The sequence below is a fragment of the Patiria miniata genome, unplaced genomic scaffold (assembly GCF_015706575.1).
Source record: "Patiria miniata isolate m_02_andy unplaced genomic scaffold, ASM1570657v1 HiC_scaffold_7, whole genome shotgun sequence".
NCBI classification, from domain to species: Eukaryota; Metazoa; Echinodermata; class Asteroidea; order Valvatida; family Asterinidae; genus Patiria; species Patiria miniata.
Genome location: NW_024037074.1, coordinates 16,242,629 through 16,257,536, shown reverse-complemented (window position 1 = coordinate 16,257,536; position 14,908 = coordinate 16,242,629). Strand labels below are relative to the sequence as shown.

General features: G+C 41.6%; 2 protein-coding genes across 2 annotated transcripts; both read right to left on the bottom strand.

Annotated features, from left to right (window-relative positions):
- Positions 1–131: 131 nt before the first annotated feature.
- On the bottom strand, positions 132–7,742 carry LOC119745388 (sperm-associated antigen 16 protein-like). The gene is made up of 15 exons (XM_038221708.1): positions 7,641–7,742; positions 6,860–6,934; positions 6,679–6,746; positions 6,435–6,559; positions 6,123–6,260; positions 5,737–5,844; positions 5,312–5,429; positions 4,608–4,826; positions 4,068–4,201; positions 3,672–3,815; positions 3,132–3,232; positions 2,670–2,754; positions 2,153–2,279; positions 1,483–1,740; positions 132–1,112 (listed from the first exon to the last, which is right to left on the bottom strand). Exons 1-15 carry the CDS (start codon positions 7,693–7,695, stop codon positions 1,002–1,004), a joined length of 1,866 nt encoding a protein of 621 aa, XP_038077636.1. The 5' UTR covers positions 7,696–7,742; the 3' UTR covers positions 132–1,001.
- A 1,044-nt stretch (positions 7,743–8,786) lies between these two features.
- Positions 8,787–14,010, bottom strand: LOC119744653 (cholinesterase 1-like). Its single transcript, XM_038220712.1, has 9 exons — positions 13,569–14,010; positions 12,973–13,129; positions 12,466–12,543; positions 11,808–11,926; positions 10,988–11,161; positions 10,530–10,773; positions 9,924–10,302; positions 9,466–9,656; positions 8,787–9,145 (listed from the first exon to the last, which is right to left on the bottom strand). Exons 1-9 carry the CDS (start codon positions 13,926–13,928, stop codon positions 9,048–9,050), a joined length of 1,800 nt encoding a protein of 599 aa, XP_038076640.1. The 5' UTR covers positions 13,929–14,010; the 3' UTR covers positions 8,787–9,047.
- Between the last annotated feature and the right edge of the window lie 898 nt (positions 14,011–14,908).

Below are 14,908 nucleotides of genomic sequence, written 5' to 3'. Positions count from 1 at the left end.
TGGGGTGGGGGTGCTGTTTATCTTGATGTGATATTGTATTACATTTTTAAGAATTACCAAGACGTATCGAAAGCAATAATGTATCTGATCCATTACTTCAAACTCATTAAGCATTCGCCACACAACAAGCATTATCATCTGTAAACAGCTATATTTTCCAATCAATTATCAGAACAAGTCAAAGCAAATTTATAGTATTACATGTACATTTCAAAAATGGAAAATCTCTAATACAAATGGGTTCAATTGAGCCGTAAGTAACAGTAAATTGAGGTATTTATATCTTTTAAGTAAAGACTTGCTACTTTGTTAGCAAGAAAGACTTTCTAACTTTGTTACTAGGAAACAAAGATAGGAACATTTTAAACACAAGGTCAAGCCCTATAAACCCTTATCCTTAATCTTCAGTCATGTTCTGCTCTGAATACTTGACAACGCTTTTACAATTGGTACAAAAATAGGATTTGTTTGAATTGCATCTTAAAATTGGACGGAGAAAGAATAATATGTTTAAGAAGTGCAATACAGATGCAATGCCTCAAACATCTTATTTGTTTTGCCAAGTACAGTGTTGAATTATACTTGAATGGACTTGTGTTTCATACTGAGTGTATTATTTTAATTTGTTTATATTTTTTACAAATCGAATGCTCCAAATATCTTCACCGACATTTTTTTTTCTCACAAATGCTTAATATCTCTAAACATTCAACTTAATTGTTACAACAATGTGAGTGCCAGTAAAATCTCAGAAATATTACAATTTCATACTCTGAAGAAGTACTTTAATTCTCGCCCTTGTTTTTACTCTTCTGAAAATGGAGAAACACTGAATGTATTTCTGTCTTATTCAAACTGATACCCCATCGTCTCCTTCACTGCCTTCCAAAAATCTTTCATGAAGATTAAAGTTACACTCATTAAACATCTGCTGTACAAGTTCAAACTCCCAAAGGAAAAAAAACAATATCTTGCTCCAAACTCCTTTTTTTTGTCTGAATCTAGGACCAGATCCTGACAGTGCAGTCACTACTGCCGGAGACGAGGAAATCACCAGATTTATCAAAGCAGACGGAATGCACAGCGTCCTCATGACCTGCCAGGTTGGACACCTTCAAAAGGGACAAAGAAAAACAAAACAAAAATGGCTGTTTAAAAGCTTGAACAAAAACTAAAGCTGTTAAAGTTAGGGACTGATACCAAATATATTTATACACATAAATGAAATATAACGTGTACAATATATATTTTGTGTCATGGTAAAATATCTTTTGCTGGCTTGACAAGTGAGAAAGTACACCAAGCGTGTGTGGTTGCTAAAGTATTACTCTATTTCTGGATAATGATTCTTTTTATGATTATTATAGGTGTCAACGTGAACATTGACGGGACATTAATGTTGCATGAGAGATAACATGGATGACAGCAGGATTAATTAAATCTTGCTGAAACAACAAATTGAGTTTTTTCTTTTTAAATTACCTGTCCACTTGCAACTTCGAACATCTTTGTCGTGCCGTCATTGCTCGCGATGGCCAGCACCGAGCCCGATCCGTCGAATGCAACTCGGTTGGCGGGATGCGGGCCCACGTCAACAGATGCCATGGGAGCGCAGGTGCGCACATCCCAGAGCTTGACGTTACCGTAGCTGTCGCAGGATGCCACCGTGTCGCCCTTGAGGTTGAAGGTGGCGTTGTTGACGGAGTGGGAGTGGCCATAGAAGGTCTGTCCGCATATACCCTGTTGATCATGAAAAGGGTCAATGTTTGAGGAAAAACGACAAAAATGCAGGGGAGCCAACGTTTACTTCCGGAGGATGTTATACATTTGTGATACTTGTGATGACTTGTGATGGATCACAAGTCATCACAAGTCAATCACAAGTCATCACAAGTCATCACAAGTCATCACAAGTCAACTCTGAGCTATTCATATGAACTGTAACAAAGGCATTCCTTAGTTAGTTATTAATCAAATTGTTTGATTAATAACCTTTATTGTCCATCCCCTGTTACTTGTGACTGGACTCGTGAATTGACTTGGGATTTACTTGTGACTGGACTTTTGACGGACATGTACTTGTGATCCATCAATTGTAACTTGACTTCAATATTTGCCATAATGGCCAGTGGGGTGGTGTGGACATACGTACTGTTCGTGCATCCCAGAGGGAAACCGTTTTATCGGCAGAACAGGTCAGAAGCGTGTTGGAGTAGGGCAGGAATATGATACTGTTGACGGAATCGGTGTGGCCTCGAAGGGTAAAGCGACATCGCAAACTGAAATTGTCAATAGAGGAGAAAATGTTATAGACTCCTTTTTTATAGTCATGGTAAGACCTAGGAGAAATGAATTGTGTATTAAGTTGCTCCTAAACACACAATTCATTGAAAGACTGCCAGTTAGAGTGGCATCATGGAAAGACCGACAGTTGCAGTCATTTGTTACAACCTTCCGGGTCTAGTAAATAGAAAATGAAGTTCAACTGTTTAAAACTAATGTCTTTCTGGGTCAACTTGAGTTGCCCTTTTTACTATTGCTCTCAGTGCAACTGTGGATCGTAGGTCTGAAGTTAGTGTAACAATGCTAATTTTAAACTAAACTTAATGTTAGACCAGACACAACCAGCAGAATTGACATATCGCTGTGATTCTTGTTGTCATTTTTACCTGTTGAGATCCCAGATCTTGGAGGTGTTATCCATGGAGCAGCTCGCTATGAAATCACCACCGGTGTGCCAAGAACATCCCCACACTGAAGACAAAAGAGATGCAGAAGATTTCACATTTGATCATAACAAAAGGAATGCCTTTGTCAAAGCTCATTTGAATGGCTTGTAATTTGAATTGGGACTGGAGACTTGTGATGGATTTGCAGGGACTTGTGATGGACTCGAGTACATCCATGCCGTGTTCCAGTTTTGATGGTATCAGGGAATAGGCAAGAAAATAGCAAAAAGGACCGTAATGTCGAGTAGCTGACGTAACTGGTGCAAGGTGCAGAAATTTATTGTAGGCATAGAGGAAATAAGAAATGAGAAATAGATGAATAAATGGAGAAGGAAGGACTTCAATTATAACACAACAGACAAGTTATCTGTCTTAATGAAGAAACTTGAAAGATTGTCTGACCTGCATGTTGGTGTTCAGTGAAGGTGTGTACACACTCTGCTTTGGAGAAATCCCATATCTTGACCGTAGCATCTCCGCTGGCTGTAACAAGCTGGGCCCCACTGCAGAAACCAAAAAGGAATTAATCTTTTTGTGAAAAGAGTCTGAATGTGGTACCTACAAAAACAAGAAACTGGCCCGGCAAGCTTGGTGGTCGAGTGGTTACGACATATGCGCTGGTTAGCAGGTCGTGGGTTCCAGTCCCACCCAAGTACAAAAGCTTGTGTCCCCCCCCCCACAAGTTTTCAGACTAGAGCGGAGCACCGCCAACTTAGGGCTGGATAGCTCAGTTGGTAGAGCATTTGTATGGTAGTCCAGAGGTTGCAGATTCAAACCTGGCAGAGGTTGCAGTCAATTTCTTTGTTCAACTTTGAAATTAATATAAATGCACCAAGTCAATTTCCCTAGTGATGATGACGCTTCAGCCACTATCGTAGACACGTGTAATTGTTAGCCATAGTCAGTAAATCGGATGCGGCTAAAAGATTTTTGGCTCCATACCTTGGATGGAAGTCGCAGTCTGCCACCCAGTCTGTGTGGCCTTCCCCTGTCATGATGATGTCACCGCTGGGGATAGCCCACATCTTCCAGGTGTGATCGTCGCTGACCGTGGCCAGAATCTGCTTGCGCGGATGCAGGGCAATGCTGGACAAATGGGACAAAGAAAGAATTAGGATTAATCTTCAGAGGCTGAAAAGACGGTTGAACATTGGACAATTTCTAACTATTTTAAATGTACTTTGTTAAAGTTTGTAGTATTTTATGAGCCGGCTCGAAACTGAATGTGCTAGTTCATTTTTTGACTGAGAAAGTTTTGTGATACTGTTTCTTGCTGGGAGGAAACACTTCAAGGTTGAAATCAACTTCTGACTTCCATGTCAAGTTCTGGAAACATACCCACTGACAGCCAGACTGTGTGCCTGGATGGTGTGGGTCAGGCGAAACCCTCCAGTGCGAGTCAGATGGGCCGAGGGTCCTTTGATATTCGTCAGCTGTGGGTTGACACCAGTATCCACTGGGAATTCCGAATCCTAAAAATATAAACGGGAAAATTATTTGGGTTGTGCTTGCAGCATAAACCAGATTAAAAGCACGGACTCTAGTCAACATATTGTACAATGGATTTCTCTTTTTTAGTTGTTGCGGAGATTTTAATTCTGGATTTATATAAATTTTAACATTGGGTTTTGCCCTGCACAATGCAATTTCATAGACACTCAATCAGTGCAAGTCCCTAAGGAGGAACTTGAACCCACAACCTTCAGCTTACTAGTCTTTACAATTCGACCACCAAGCTTACTGGGGTCGACTGAACAATTTGAACCTGATATAGCAGCAGGTACTGTAATCAGTATATTGTAGGATGGAATTTTTCTTCTTAGGTCAAGTTTTACCAAACTGGATCAGATATAATCGAGATGTATCAAGTGAACTCACATCTGGGTGTCTAGGCTGAGGCTGAGCTGTGACGTCCATGTTCTCTGGGTCTGGCTGGCGGGGTCTGGAGAACATCTCCCTTGCCTGACGCACAGCGCTCTGCGTGGGTCCCACCCCGGAGGCAAACATCAGCCGACGGTCTGCTTTGGAAAATTCCAGGGAACCACTGTCTCGACTGCCTGATTCTAAGTTGCGCAATGTGGCTTGCAGGCCAGCCACCTAAACAAAAGGGGGCAAAGATGGGGTTATTGAAAATGGGTTAATTGAGCTCCAAGAAAGAACCAGACTGAAGAACCATTGGGTGCCATTGCATTATGCACTTTGGTATATGAAGAGTAACGCGATAAACGTAATGTTGTTACCTTTTAAAATCCCTGCCCAAAATCAGTTTCAACGGCTGTTATATAGTTAAACACGATTTAAGAATACAACCAAGTGTAAAACGAACACTAGAAACAGCTGTAATACTGTGTTTGTTCGATAAAGTTTTGTAAACATCTAACTTTTTCCCTTTTTTGCAAATGGATATACATGTATCGTGTTTTGGAAATAAAATCTTTCTCTGCAGAGAAATAAAATCTTCAACTGCAGAGTAATGATGAACAGCGTCTGTGAACCAGTGTGTCCTTTACAATACCTACTTGCTATAACTATTCAGAGTGCCCTCTATTGTCCATGTGTGGAGTCGAATTCTCAATGTGTACCTGATTAACGGCCCGGTCTCGCTCCAGCTTGGCCAACATCTTCTCCTTCATGGCCATCTCGTACTTCTGCTTCAGCTGTTGCAAGGTTGGCTCGTAAGATGCATAGTGCTTCTTCAGCCTTGAAAGAGAAAACATGGGATAAAGAGATTAAGGCTTGGGTGACTACCCAAAAATATGTTGGAATTATTTGGTTTCCATCCAGGAGACATGATTCTTTTTCAGAGGGTGAAATTCAAAACTTCAAAACTGCTTAGATAAAAACAGACACAGAATCAAGTTTGAGCTGTTTCACACTTAGATTGCAGCAACAGTACAGAATATGTTCAAATAAAAATTGTAAATGGTTGGAAGGTGTCCAAAACTCCAGCTAAAAAGGAGGAAACCACTGCTGAAGACTTGATTTGAGTGACTTTTTTAGGCCTCACCGTTTAATGTCATCAATCAGTTTGTTTTTCTCCTGTACCACTCTCTTGTGATGCATGCGGTTGAAATCTCGCTCCTTGCGTAGCTTGACGTAAGTGTCCTTGGCCTTACTGCAAAGGGAAGACCGACAAAACAAAGTTATGCAATTAATCATATTTCTCTCCCATTGTCTGTCTCAAATTGTTTTCTTAAATATATTTGTTACATTTTGTTTGGTATTACAATGTTTACATTCGCTTATGTATTTTTTAAAAAAAAAATTGTAAAGTGCTTTCAGCGTCTTTTTAGGTGGATTTTGGAGCTACATAAATATCCATTATTATTATTATTATTGGTATCTTCCATTTTCTCTGGAAACCTTCTACTCTAAGCTGTGAGCCTGCCTTACTTTGCTGCATTCTTAAACTTGTCCAAGTCCCTCCTGAGTGTCTTGACCTGGTCGTCCATTTGCTGGTTGCGCGTGTACAGGTCAGGCACTGTCTTGACGTCCTCCTCATTCAGTAGGCCACGCTGCTGCAATTCATACCTGGTGTAGTTAGAAAAAAAGAGAACATAACACGAATATTACTAACAAAGTTGATTGAATAGATCAATCAGAGTAAGTGTCCCAAAAATCGAACAACCAGCGTTATGTCAAAAAATGTTATGTCTCACTACTAAATTACGACTAAATATTCTAGTAAATTACTTGTTTTTTTACCATTCGGTTTGGAAGCAGTCCATGGTTCGCGTCATACCCATCTTCACCAGGAAGTTACGGACAAAGTCATCCACCAACTCTGGCCTCAGGTTGACTGGTGGAGGAACCAATCTTTCTCCTCTCATCTGATAAAAAAAATCAAAAAGAGTGTTTAAGGCGCTTGTGGAATAGTTGCACGGCCAATCAGAATTGTAAAAGAGTATTCAGTGATGTAGGCCACAAAAAAGAAATTGACAAGACCAACCAAAGCTTCTTGATCCTCCTGTGCTTCCTGTATAGTCCTGACTGCTGCATGTAGATCCTCATCTGGTTCTGAAATCACAAAAAAATACGGAACAATTTGGGTGAAAAATATTAAGACCCAAATCTAAAATGTTGCACATAACTACAAACCTTTCCAGAAAATACAATAAAAGAAAGCCTACCTGATGCGAAGTCATCATCGATGGGGACCTCTTCATAATTAAACTCATCGTCAGAATCACCAGGAAGTGAGGCCTCTATAATTGCTTTAGTTAAGGGAAACAAAAGTCTGGACAAAGGATTTTACCATAATGTTAGGCTATTGTAGATCCGTGTTTCATATATTTTTCATAAACCATAAATGGTGGAATTTTTAATTTTAATATTAGGCATAACTTTTTTTTTTTTTTAATAATTATTCAATATGGTCTCAAACACACAGTTAGAAATGTTGTGAACCAACATCAATGTCCTGGAGAGAGGGCAAAGTTTCAATATTTTGAGGAAATTTTGAGGAATATAAAGTAGGCCTAGGCTACATTACAATAACGATGATGAAGACAACAAAATGCAACACGAATGTAGGCCTAACACCAACAGTAACAGTAACAACAGCGGCGATCACCACCCACTATGCATGCACCATGAATTTTACACAAAATTGTGTTGACTTGCTTAAATTTTAAAATCAACTTGAAAACCTGAAAAATCATTTAGAAAAGGAATTTTCTATAAAAAGTAGGCCTATTGCCACTTTAAATTCCGACAAATGAACGTTACTTGAGCTGCACTGATTTGTGCACAAACCAACAGCAACATTCCGCTTGCAAAAAACCAAGTCTGTTTCACGCTATAAAACCACAGCACCAACACTTCAATTATTCCTTTTAGCTTGTGAATTATCTAATAAAACAAAACCACAAAAAAAATCAAAGCAGAGAAGCGATAAATCAGCAAGGATACGCTCCAAATAATATGCCCCGTCTTCGCCAATTCGTTCACCCGCGGCGGCAGCCATGTTGTTTTCTAAAAAGTTTGTTGCTCAGTCGGGTACCCTGACTCTTTGTACTGCTTATTGCACGGTAACCTGACTATTGTGTTGCTATGCGTTCTGGGGCAACCTCGTCCCCAGGGTGTCGAGCAGTACGCGCCCACCACTACCTGCTCTCTCACCCTGGTATTGGATCATTTGCATGTGCAAGATTTTTGCACACGTATGCAAATGAGAACAGTCTGGTGCCTGGATATGCGTTACACATTAGCGTTTGTTTTTGTATGCGGTGTCTGGGGTAAAAACAGAGTCAATTCGTAGCAGCGCGAGCACGGAGTGAGTTACGAAAACACGATTTTTGAAATCAAACTGTTATAATCTTATCAAGACAACATGCAGTATCATATTTCATATTAATATGAGCAAATTGGAAAGGAAATTAGTATTTTCGAGAAGGCGTGGACGAATGATCGCGAAAACACGTACTGCACGTTGTGAATATATAGCACCAAGTACACGATAAAAATCCATTACTAGCCAATTGCGGTATCCAATCAGGATACAGGAAGAAAGTTTCCTATCCAGGGTTTACTATTGGAAACGCGGTTGGAAATAAAGTAAGCACTGGGGACGAGGTTGGTTCTGGGGTCATTGAACCATAAAACATGCCACTGAACGCATATAGCGCCACCGTGCGGTGCGTGCGCTTTTTCTGATGGGCCTTATTTGAGAATTTTCGACACTAGAGTGTAGCTGCAAATTAGTCCTCTCCATGGTCCAACCGTTATCAAAACAAAATACATGTAATATGACAGGTGTTTTTAACATGAGCGGCAGTTTCTTCTCAGTTCTTGGAGTGAAGGGAGGACTGGGTTATGCCATGGAGAAATGGTTATTCAAACAGACAAACACTTAGGCCTATCTGAAAGATTAATAATAGTTCAGTGAGAAAAACACAAGTGGGCCGCCAGAACAAAATGTATCGAGAACGTCTCGTTTATTCGAAATCAAATTAAAAAGAAACAGTATTTACACAATTAAAAAGTAATAGCCATTACACTTCTCTAACACTAGCTCGAATATTTTTTTTCTTTTAGAACAACCCCCACCCGCCCCCCCCCCGAAAAAAAGTTCAAACAATGATACAGCCACGTGCACGGTGGCCTCAAACTGACACTATGCACGCACGCCTCTGTTATTTCTTTCGATTCACACTAAAAAAGAACCTATACTTGAGCTTACACTCAAACTTCGTAGTCTACTGTCTACTAATTCGGCGAAACCGAGTCCAGGTTAATGGGCAAAATATATTTCAATCGCCAGCGATACGTAGGCCTACACCGAAGTGTTATTTTTTTCGGAATGGTCCATCTATCTCATCAAGGGCATGATTCTTTGGTGCACGTCTCTTCTTCGGCCTTGGACGCTGTCCATTTTCCCTCGCGGGCGGAGCCGGACCGATACATCGCTGCTTCCCCTGCAGGACCACAGAATTTACACAATTTAAAGTTACCAACAACGATAATCTCGATGAGCATTCAAGGATACAGAAGACTAAACTATCAAACAAAATTCTAGTTGGTTCTCTTTTGTAAAAATGTTCAATTTGTATGTTTTTTGTTCAAGGACAGAATACTTTTCCCCTGTTTTTGGAGTCTGTAACCCTCTGAAAACGCGTTTACGTTTGGACTTCTGTAAGAAAATTAGCGACTATTTTTGTTTCTCTCAAAGTAAATTAGAATGCAATCGCCTTTTTTGTCATTTATGAGAGGGTGGTTGGAATTAAGTTAAACCTACCGGCAACTCGGACGAGTTCTGGGGCAAACTCGCTCCAGAACTGACATTCCCGCACCCGTAATGCCCCGCTGTTTCTCATGCGCAGTGACAGCTCCCTATGAGCCAGTTCTGGCAGAGTGAATCGAGGCCATTCTTCGTCAGACTGAAGATTCCTTCCTGTTGTATCCTCATCGGGCCCCAAATTTGGGTTTCTGTTGAGAGAACGGTACAACACTTAATAAAACATTGTTCCACGATGTGCCAGTTTCGAATCGGACCCTTTAAGTTTTCAGTGCTTGAAACTCTTGCAGATAGAATAATATATAGATTGCACCGTTACTGTTCCATTCTACTACTGAACAACTTAAAAATCGAAACGATATTTGTTTGCTGCCACCAAGCGTCACAAAAGCCTCCAGCGACATTGTATCCACAGAACTAGTTTCTTTGATATAACTTCATTACATAATTTTTGTTACCCTGTCTTGGCGAAATTGGACCAGTATTTGATCACAGCAGCCGAAAACAAGCGCTCCTCCTCCGACGCTGTCTCCTGACGCGGCGGCAGGAACGGAAGCCCAAAGACGTAGATCAGGTCATCCGCGTGACACGCCCCAGTCCACTTCCTCGCAAAGAACGACGAGTCGCTGGGCTGGTGCGTGAAGTGGAACCGGTACACGGTGCGGCCGGCCTCAACAGCGGCCCTGGCGAACTGATCCGTGGGGCAAGTGAAGCCTGAATCCCCCACGGCGTCGGACAGCGAGTACAGATACTGCGTGTCTGGTAACTCGGACCCGCTGTCGTTCACGTAGACTAGTTTGACGGCCTGGAGAAGTATTGGGTCCATACTACCTAGGCCTGAAGACGAAAAGAAATGTGTGCCGCTATCAACTGACAAAGCAAACTTTCAGGAAAGATGGACATGACTATTTAACTGAGGGCGCACAGTTTATCACGGAGAGTATACACGTCCCTCGAGTTTTAATCAAAGGCAATATCCCATACAGCATGCACTGGTCAACAATATGAATTATTGTAGTTTTAAATGACGTTCTCTACCCTTTTTCTAGACACCATTTCTTTACCTACGATAGTCATGGGCAGCAGCTGTTCGTACAGCCCTTTACCGACGTGCGGCGCCTCGTCCAAGGAACCTTGGAACACGGCACTCATCATGAGCATGCCTTCGTCTTTGGTGTGCCCTATCATGATGTTGGCCTCGTTGAGGGCGCCTTTCTTCAGCAACGACGCCGGGTCGTCGAGCAGGAAACGGTCGTCGATGACGGACGCAAACCCAATTTGTGGCGGTTCGCCCAGGTACCCAAAAAGCTTTGTGAGAGTAGAGAAAAATTCAAGTCAGTTTTGATACAAAACTAGGCCCATAATTTTCACATTTTGCGACAATTCTCTCCAGCTTTTACAGAAAGCGGATTGAGGGAAATGTCAGCAACCGAAACGTCAAATAGCTTCAAAAACTTCAATATCCCTTTAATGATTCGGTCGACTGAATCCTGGATTTCCTGGAAACTCACAAACGTCCTACCTTTTCAGATTGGCTCGCAATGATGTCTTGTACCGAGACTCCTCGGAGACATTGGGCTAGGGCTTTGGAGTCATCCTCCGGGGTGTCACAGCCTAAGATGTGGCCGAGAGCAAAGGCTCTCCTCCTTGCTTCAGTCCTACTGACGTGAGACCACACCGTGTTCGCCGTCCCACTCTGTTTGAAACGCAGACACAAAGAGGTTTGAGGCTCTGCTTGGTGGCGAGTTTGGCGGAGAGTTGGCGAATGCATCAAATGAATTTGGATGATAAAATATGATGGTTTCTGGTAGTAGGACCGAATAGCCGTAAGGATAAACGGCCAGATCATATACACAAAACAACACGGCAAGTCATTACTTCCGTTTTTCTCAGAACCAAACCGTTTCGTTTTCTTTCTTGTACAGCCGTGAGGCTTTACAAAAAGTGAGCTTTACCGTTTACGTGAACTTTTAGAAGTTACATTTTTCGAACACCAAAATGGGATATCAACTCCAGTAAACATAGTGTATCTGATTGGTTCAATTTTGTTGGTTTGATGACACCGCGTGTACGAAGAAAGCAACGGTATTTTAAAAAGTATAAGAAATCGTCACAAGTTTTCTCCCCTTCAGTATTTTGTGACCGAACATTCTCAGCACTGCCATAACTCTATAGTTTCTCTCTGCATCAAAACTCAGGGGAAATGTCTTGAGGAATCAAGCTTCTATCTGTATAGCGTTCTTCCATCTATTGTGTAGGCAGAAAACATACCCCAACAAAACTATGAACGGTACTTTTTTTTTTATACATCTCAGACAAACCGTATAGATTCTTATTATTACCTGCATGATGGCATTCTTAAACAGTCCTTGGCTCATTGGAGACAACAAGTGGAAACTAACACTCGACGATCCTGCACTCTGGCCAAAAATCGTCACGTGATCTGGGTCGCCTCCGAACGCTGCAGTATTGAATTGTGAGTAATAACGCCAACATTAAAAATGATGTTACATAACTTACACTCATAGCTGTGATTTTGTCTTGAGAAAGAAAAAGTAGATAATTCAACATCAGGCTCCCCCCACAAAAAAAGATAAACATCAAAATATCAGCACACATGGAATATACGTTTGTATTCTTGGTCAAAATGTATAACTTGATAGTTGTCTTTCAGATGTCAATTTCAGCGAACGGGATTCAATTTATCCTAGGACACTTAAATTTATTACCCAAATGTTGAATTGTGTACACAATGTTACGTCCAGTTGAGGTTCGAAAGACATTTTTGATAAGAAAATGAAATCTGAATCCGGGGAGGTCCTTCCATACATAAAGGACAGCATTATCCTTCACTTGCTTGATTACACTGGGAACACGTTCTTTTTGTCACGCAACAAGACTTGTATTTGCAGTGAAATTTTGCATCTCGATCGTTAAAAAAAAAAGACAGTTTGTGAGGGTCAATGTGGTTGATGCACGCGGCCATTATTGCACACTAACCTTTGATGTGGCGTTGCACCCATCTGATCGCCTCCAACTGGTCCAGAAGCGCCATGTTACCCGGAAGCTCCCCATCTCCTGAAGAAAAGCAATAGGCGTATTGATCAATAATCGTTTACATAAATATGGCAATTAGTCACAAATTCAATCGTAATTGTGATAAAGTGTCAATTCACGCGGACGCATCAGGCCAAACAGGTGACTGCGAAAAACAGGTAGATTTTTTTTCTTTGGTCAAAAACGAAGATAATGTAAATAGTAAACTTGAATTATACGAAATTCCGTAAATTTCTGATGTGCTGAGCTGCTTGTCGTGACTATTCATAAATAAAAAAAATCAATCCGGAGTACACAAAGATTGTGGGCTTAATTGAAACTAGTAGGGCACACTTCCACTCTTAAAAATGCAAAGTGCATCTTTGAGCAACGATGGGGCTCAAAACTGATTTTGATGTCTGATTTGTCTTCAAAGTTTGGTTTTATTTTTTAAACTGAACATCATATAACCTGTTGAGAGGAATCCGAGCGCCCCCAATCGGTACTGGATGTCCACGACAATGACGTCGCCGATACTGGCCAAGGCTGCGGGGATATTGTCTGGCCATGTCGCTCCAAATATGAAGGCGCCCCCATGGATGAAAACCATGACAGCTGAAAGCTCGCCCTCCTTCGGGAGTAAAACAAAACAAGAGGCGATTTTAAAATTGGAAAAAGTGGGATGAATGCCTTTGAGGGGCGGGAAATGAACATTTCACTCACATGGAATTAACTGCGAGAGTCGATTGTCAAAATGAAACGGAGCTTTTAACAAATTATGTCCCACTAGGTAAACATGCGCAATACCTCACCACTTTTAAGGAACCGTGTTATTGAACTTTTCACTAGATTGTGGAAAAAAGACTGAGTAAAAACTTTCAATCAGTTTACGTAACGCAGGAGTCGAGTAGTCAACCGTTCGACACAACTATGTGGACCCACTATCCTTAATTATTGAATATTAATACATAATTGGGCCTGACTCCATTAAGATCCTCTTAATTACCGGGGAAAAAATATATAGAGATGTTTAAAACCAACGGAGGAAAATTATAGTGCCTACTTACTGTATTGGATCTAGATGGAACATATACATTCAGATATAGACAGTCCTCACTTTGTGGAACATCAGGCTTGGGCACCGGTAAAGCTTCATCAGGGGGTTGGTGACAGACACCCCCGTACGCCGTGGCCTGGAGCTCTCCGCCCCACGGTGACTTGGCCACCGGGGCGCTGAAACGCAGCGGGCCGACGGGCGGCTCGGCGTATGGTATGCCCAGGTAGACATCCACGCTGCTGCGGAGCCCGAGAGAGTCGGCAGCGAATTCTACCGTCTTGCCCACGATTCTGCCCTGGCTGGTTTCAACAGAGGGACTGGCTGTTAACGACAGCGGTAAACTGAACATGACCACAAGAAATAGCCACATTGTGAAGTTTTCGCTTTCAAATGTACCTATAAACCTATCCAAGGTAAATCCGAGCCTATATGCGTGCTAAATGCCTCCAACACTTCGGATAACAATGAACTGGTGCATTGAAGCACTGGTGCAAAGTCCTTTCCACCGTTCTTTAGTTGGCTTTGTATGGCATTCGCAAGCGGCACAATATGCTTTTGACCTTCACCTGGTTAGAGAAAATAATACACCAAACCCTGTGCAATACCTTATATGGAAATCTTTTCCTGCTTAATCAATATTCACAAACAACACTGCGCTTTTTTATCTGTTGAGATATTAAACAGAGACCCGTGCATTTAGAATGTGGAGCGACAAGTACTTTATGACAATTTCAGCATATCCAAGTTCATTCTTTGATTGCCTTTTCTGAGCACTGCATTAACTCATGATCTGTTGAAAATTTGCACTAAGAAAACCACCGTCGAATAGAATTATAATTTTAAGTCGCCTATTTCCTTTAAAAAACAAGAAGAAGAAGGCCTTTTCAGCAGCTAATCTGAACTAGTAGATAGAAAGCGTCAATATACTTAAACAAAGGAAGTCCAACCACACAGGTCGCAAAGTTCAAAACCCAATATCCTTGTAGGAAACTCAAGCTTGTGTTTATATCCGTTTATGTCCATGTGCATTATTTTGGAGCATAATTATAGACTTCCCGTGAGTTATTCTTGGTTGCATTTTGGATACCCACTTTGAGATAATGTCAAACCTAAAGGGAACCGCATTTTTCATAATTTGCGCAGTTGTTGTCCATACGACTGCAGACCCACCCACTATCACCGCCGCGTACGGCAAGCTGACTGGAAAGAAACTGGAGTTTTCCTCGGCGATGTTCTCGGGCTGAGAGGGACCGTGGACGCCTACCTTGGGTATATACCGTACGCCCAGCCGCCGGTCGGGCGAAAGCGGTTTTTGCCTGCACCGCTGGGCCGTCCATCGTTCGGGGAGTT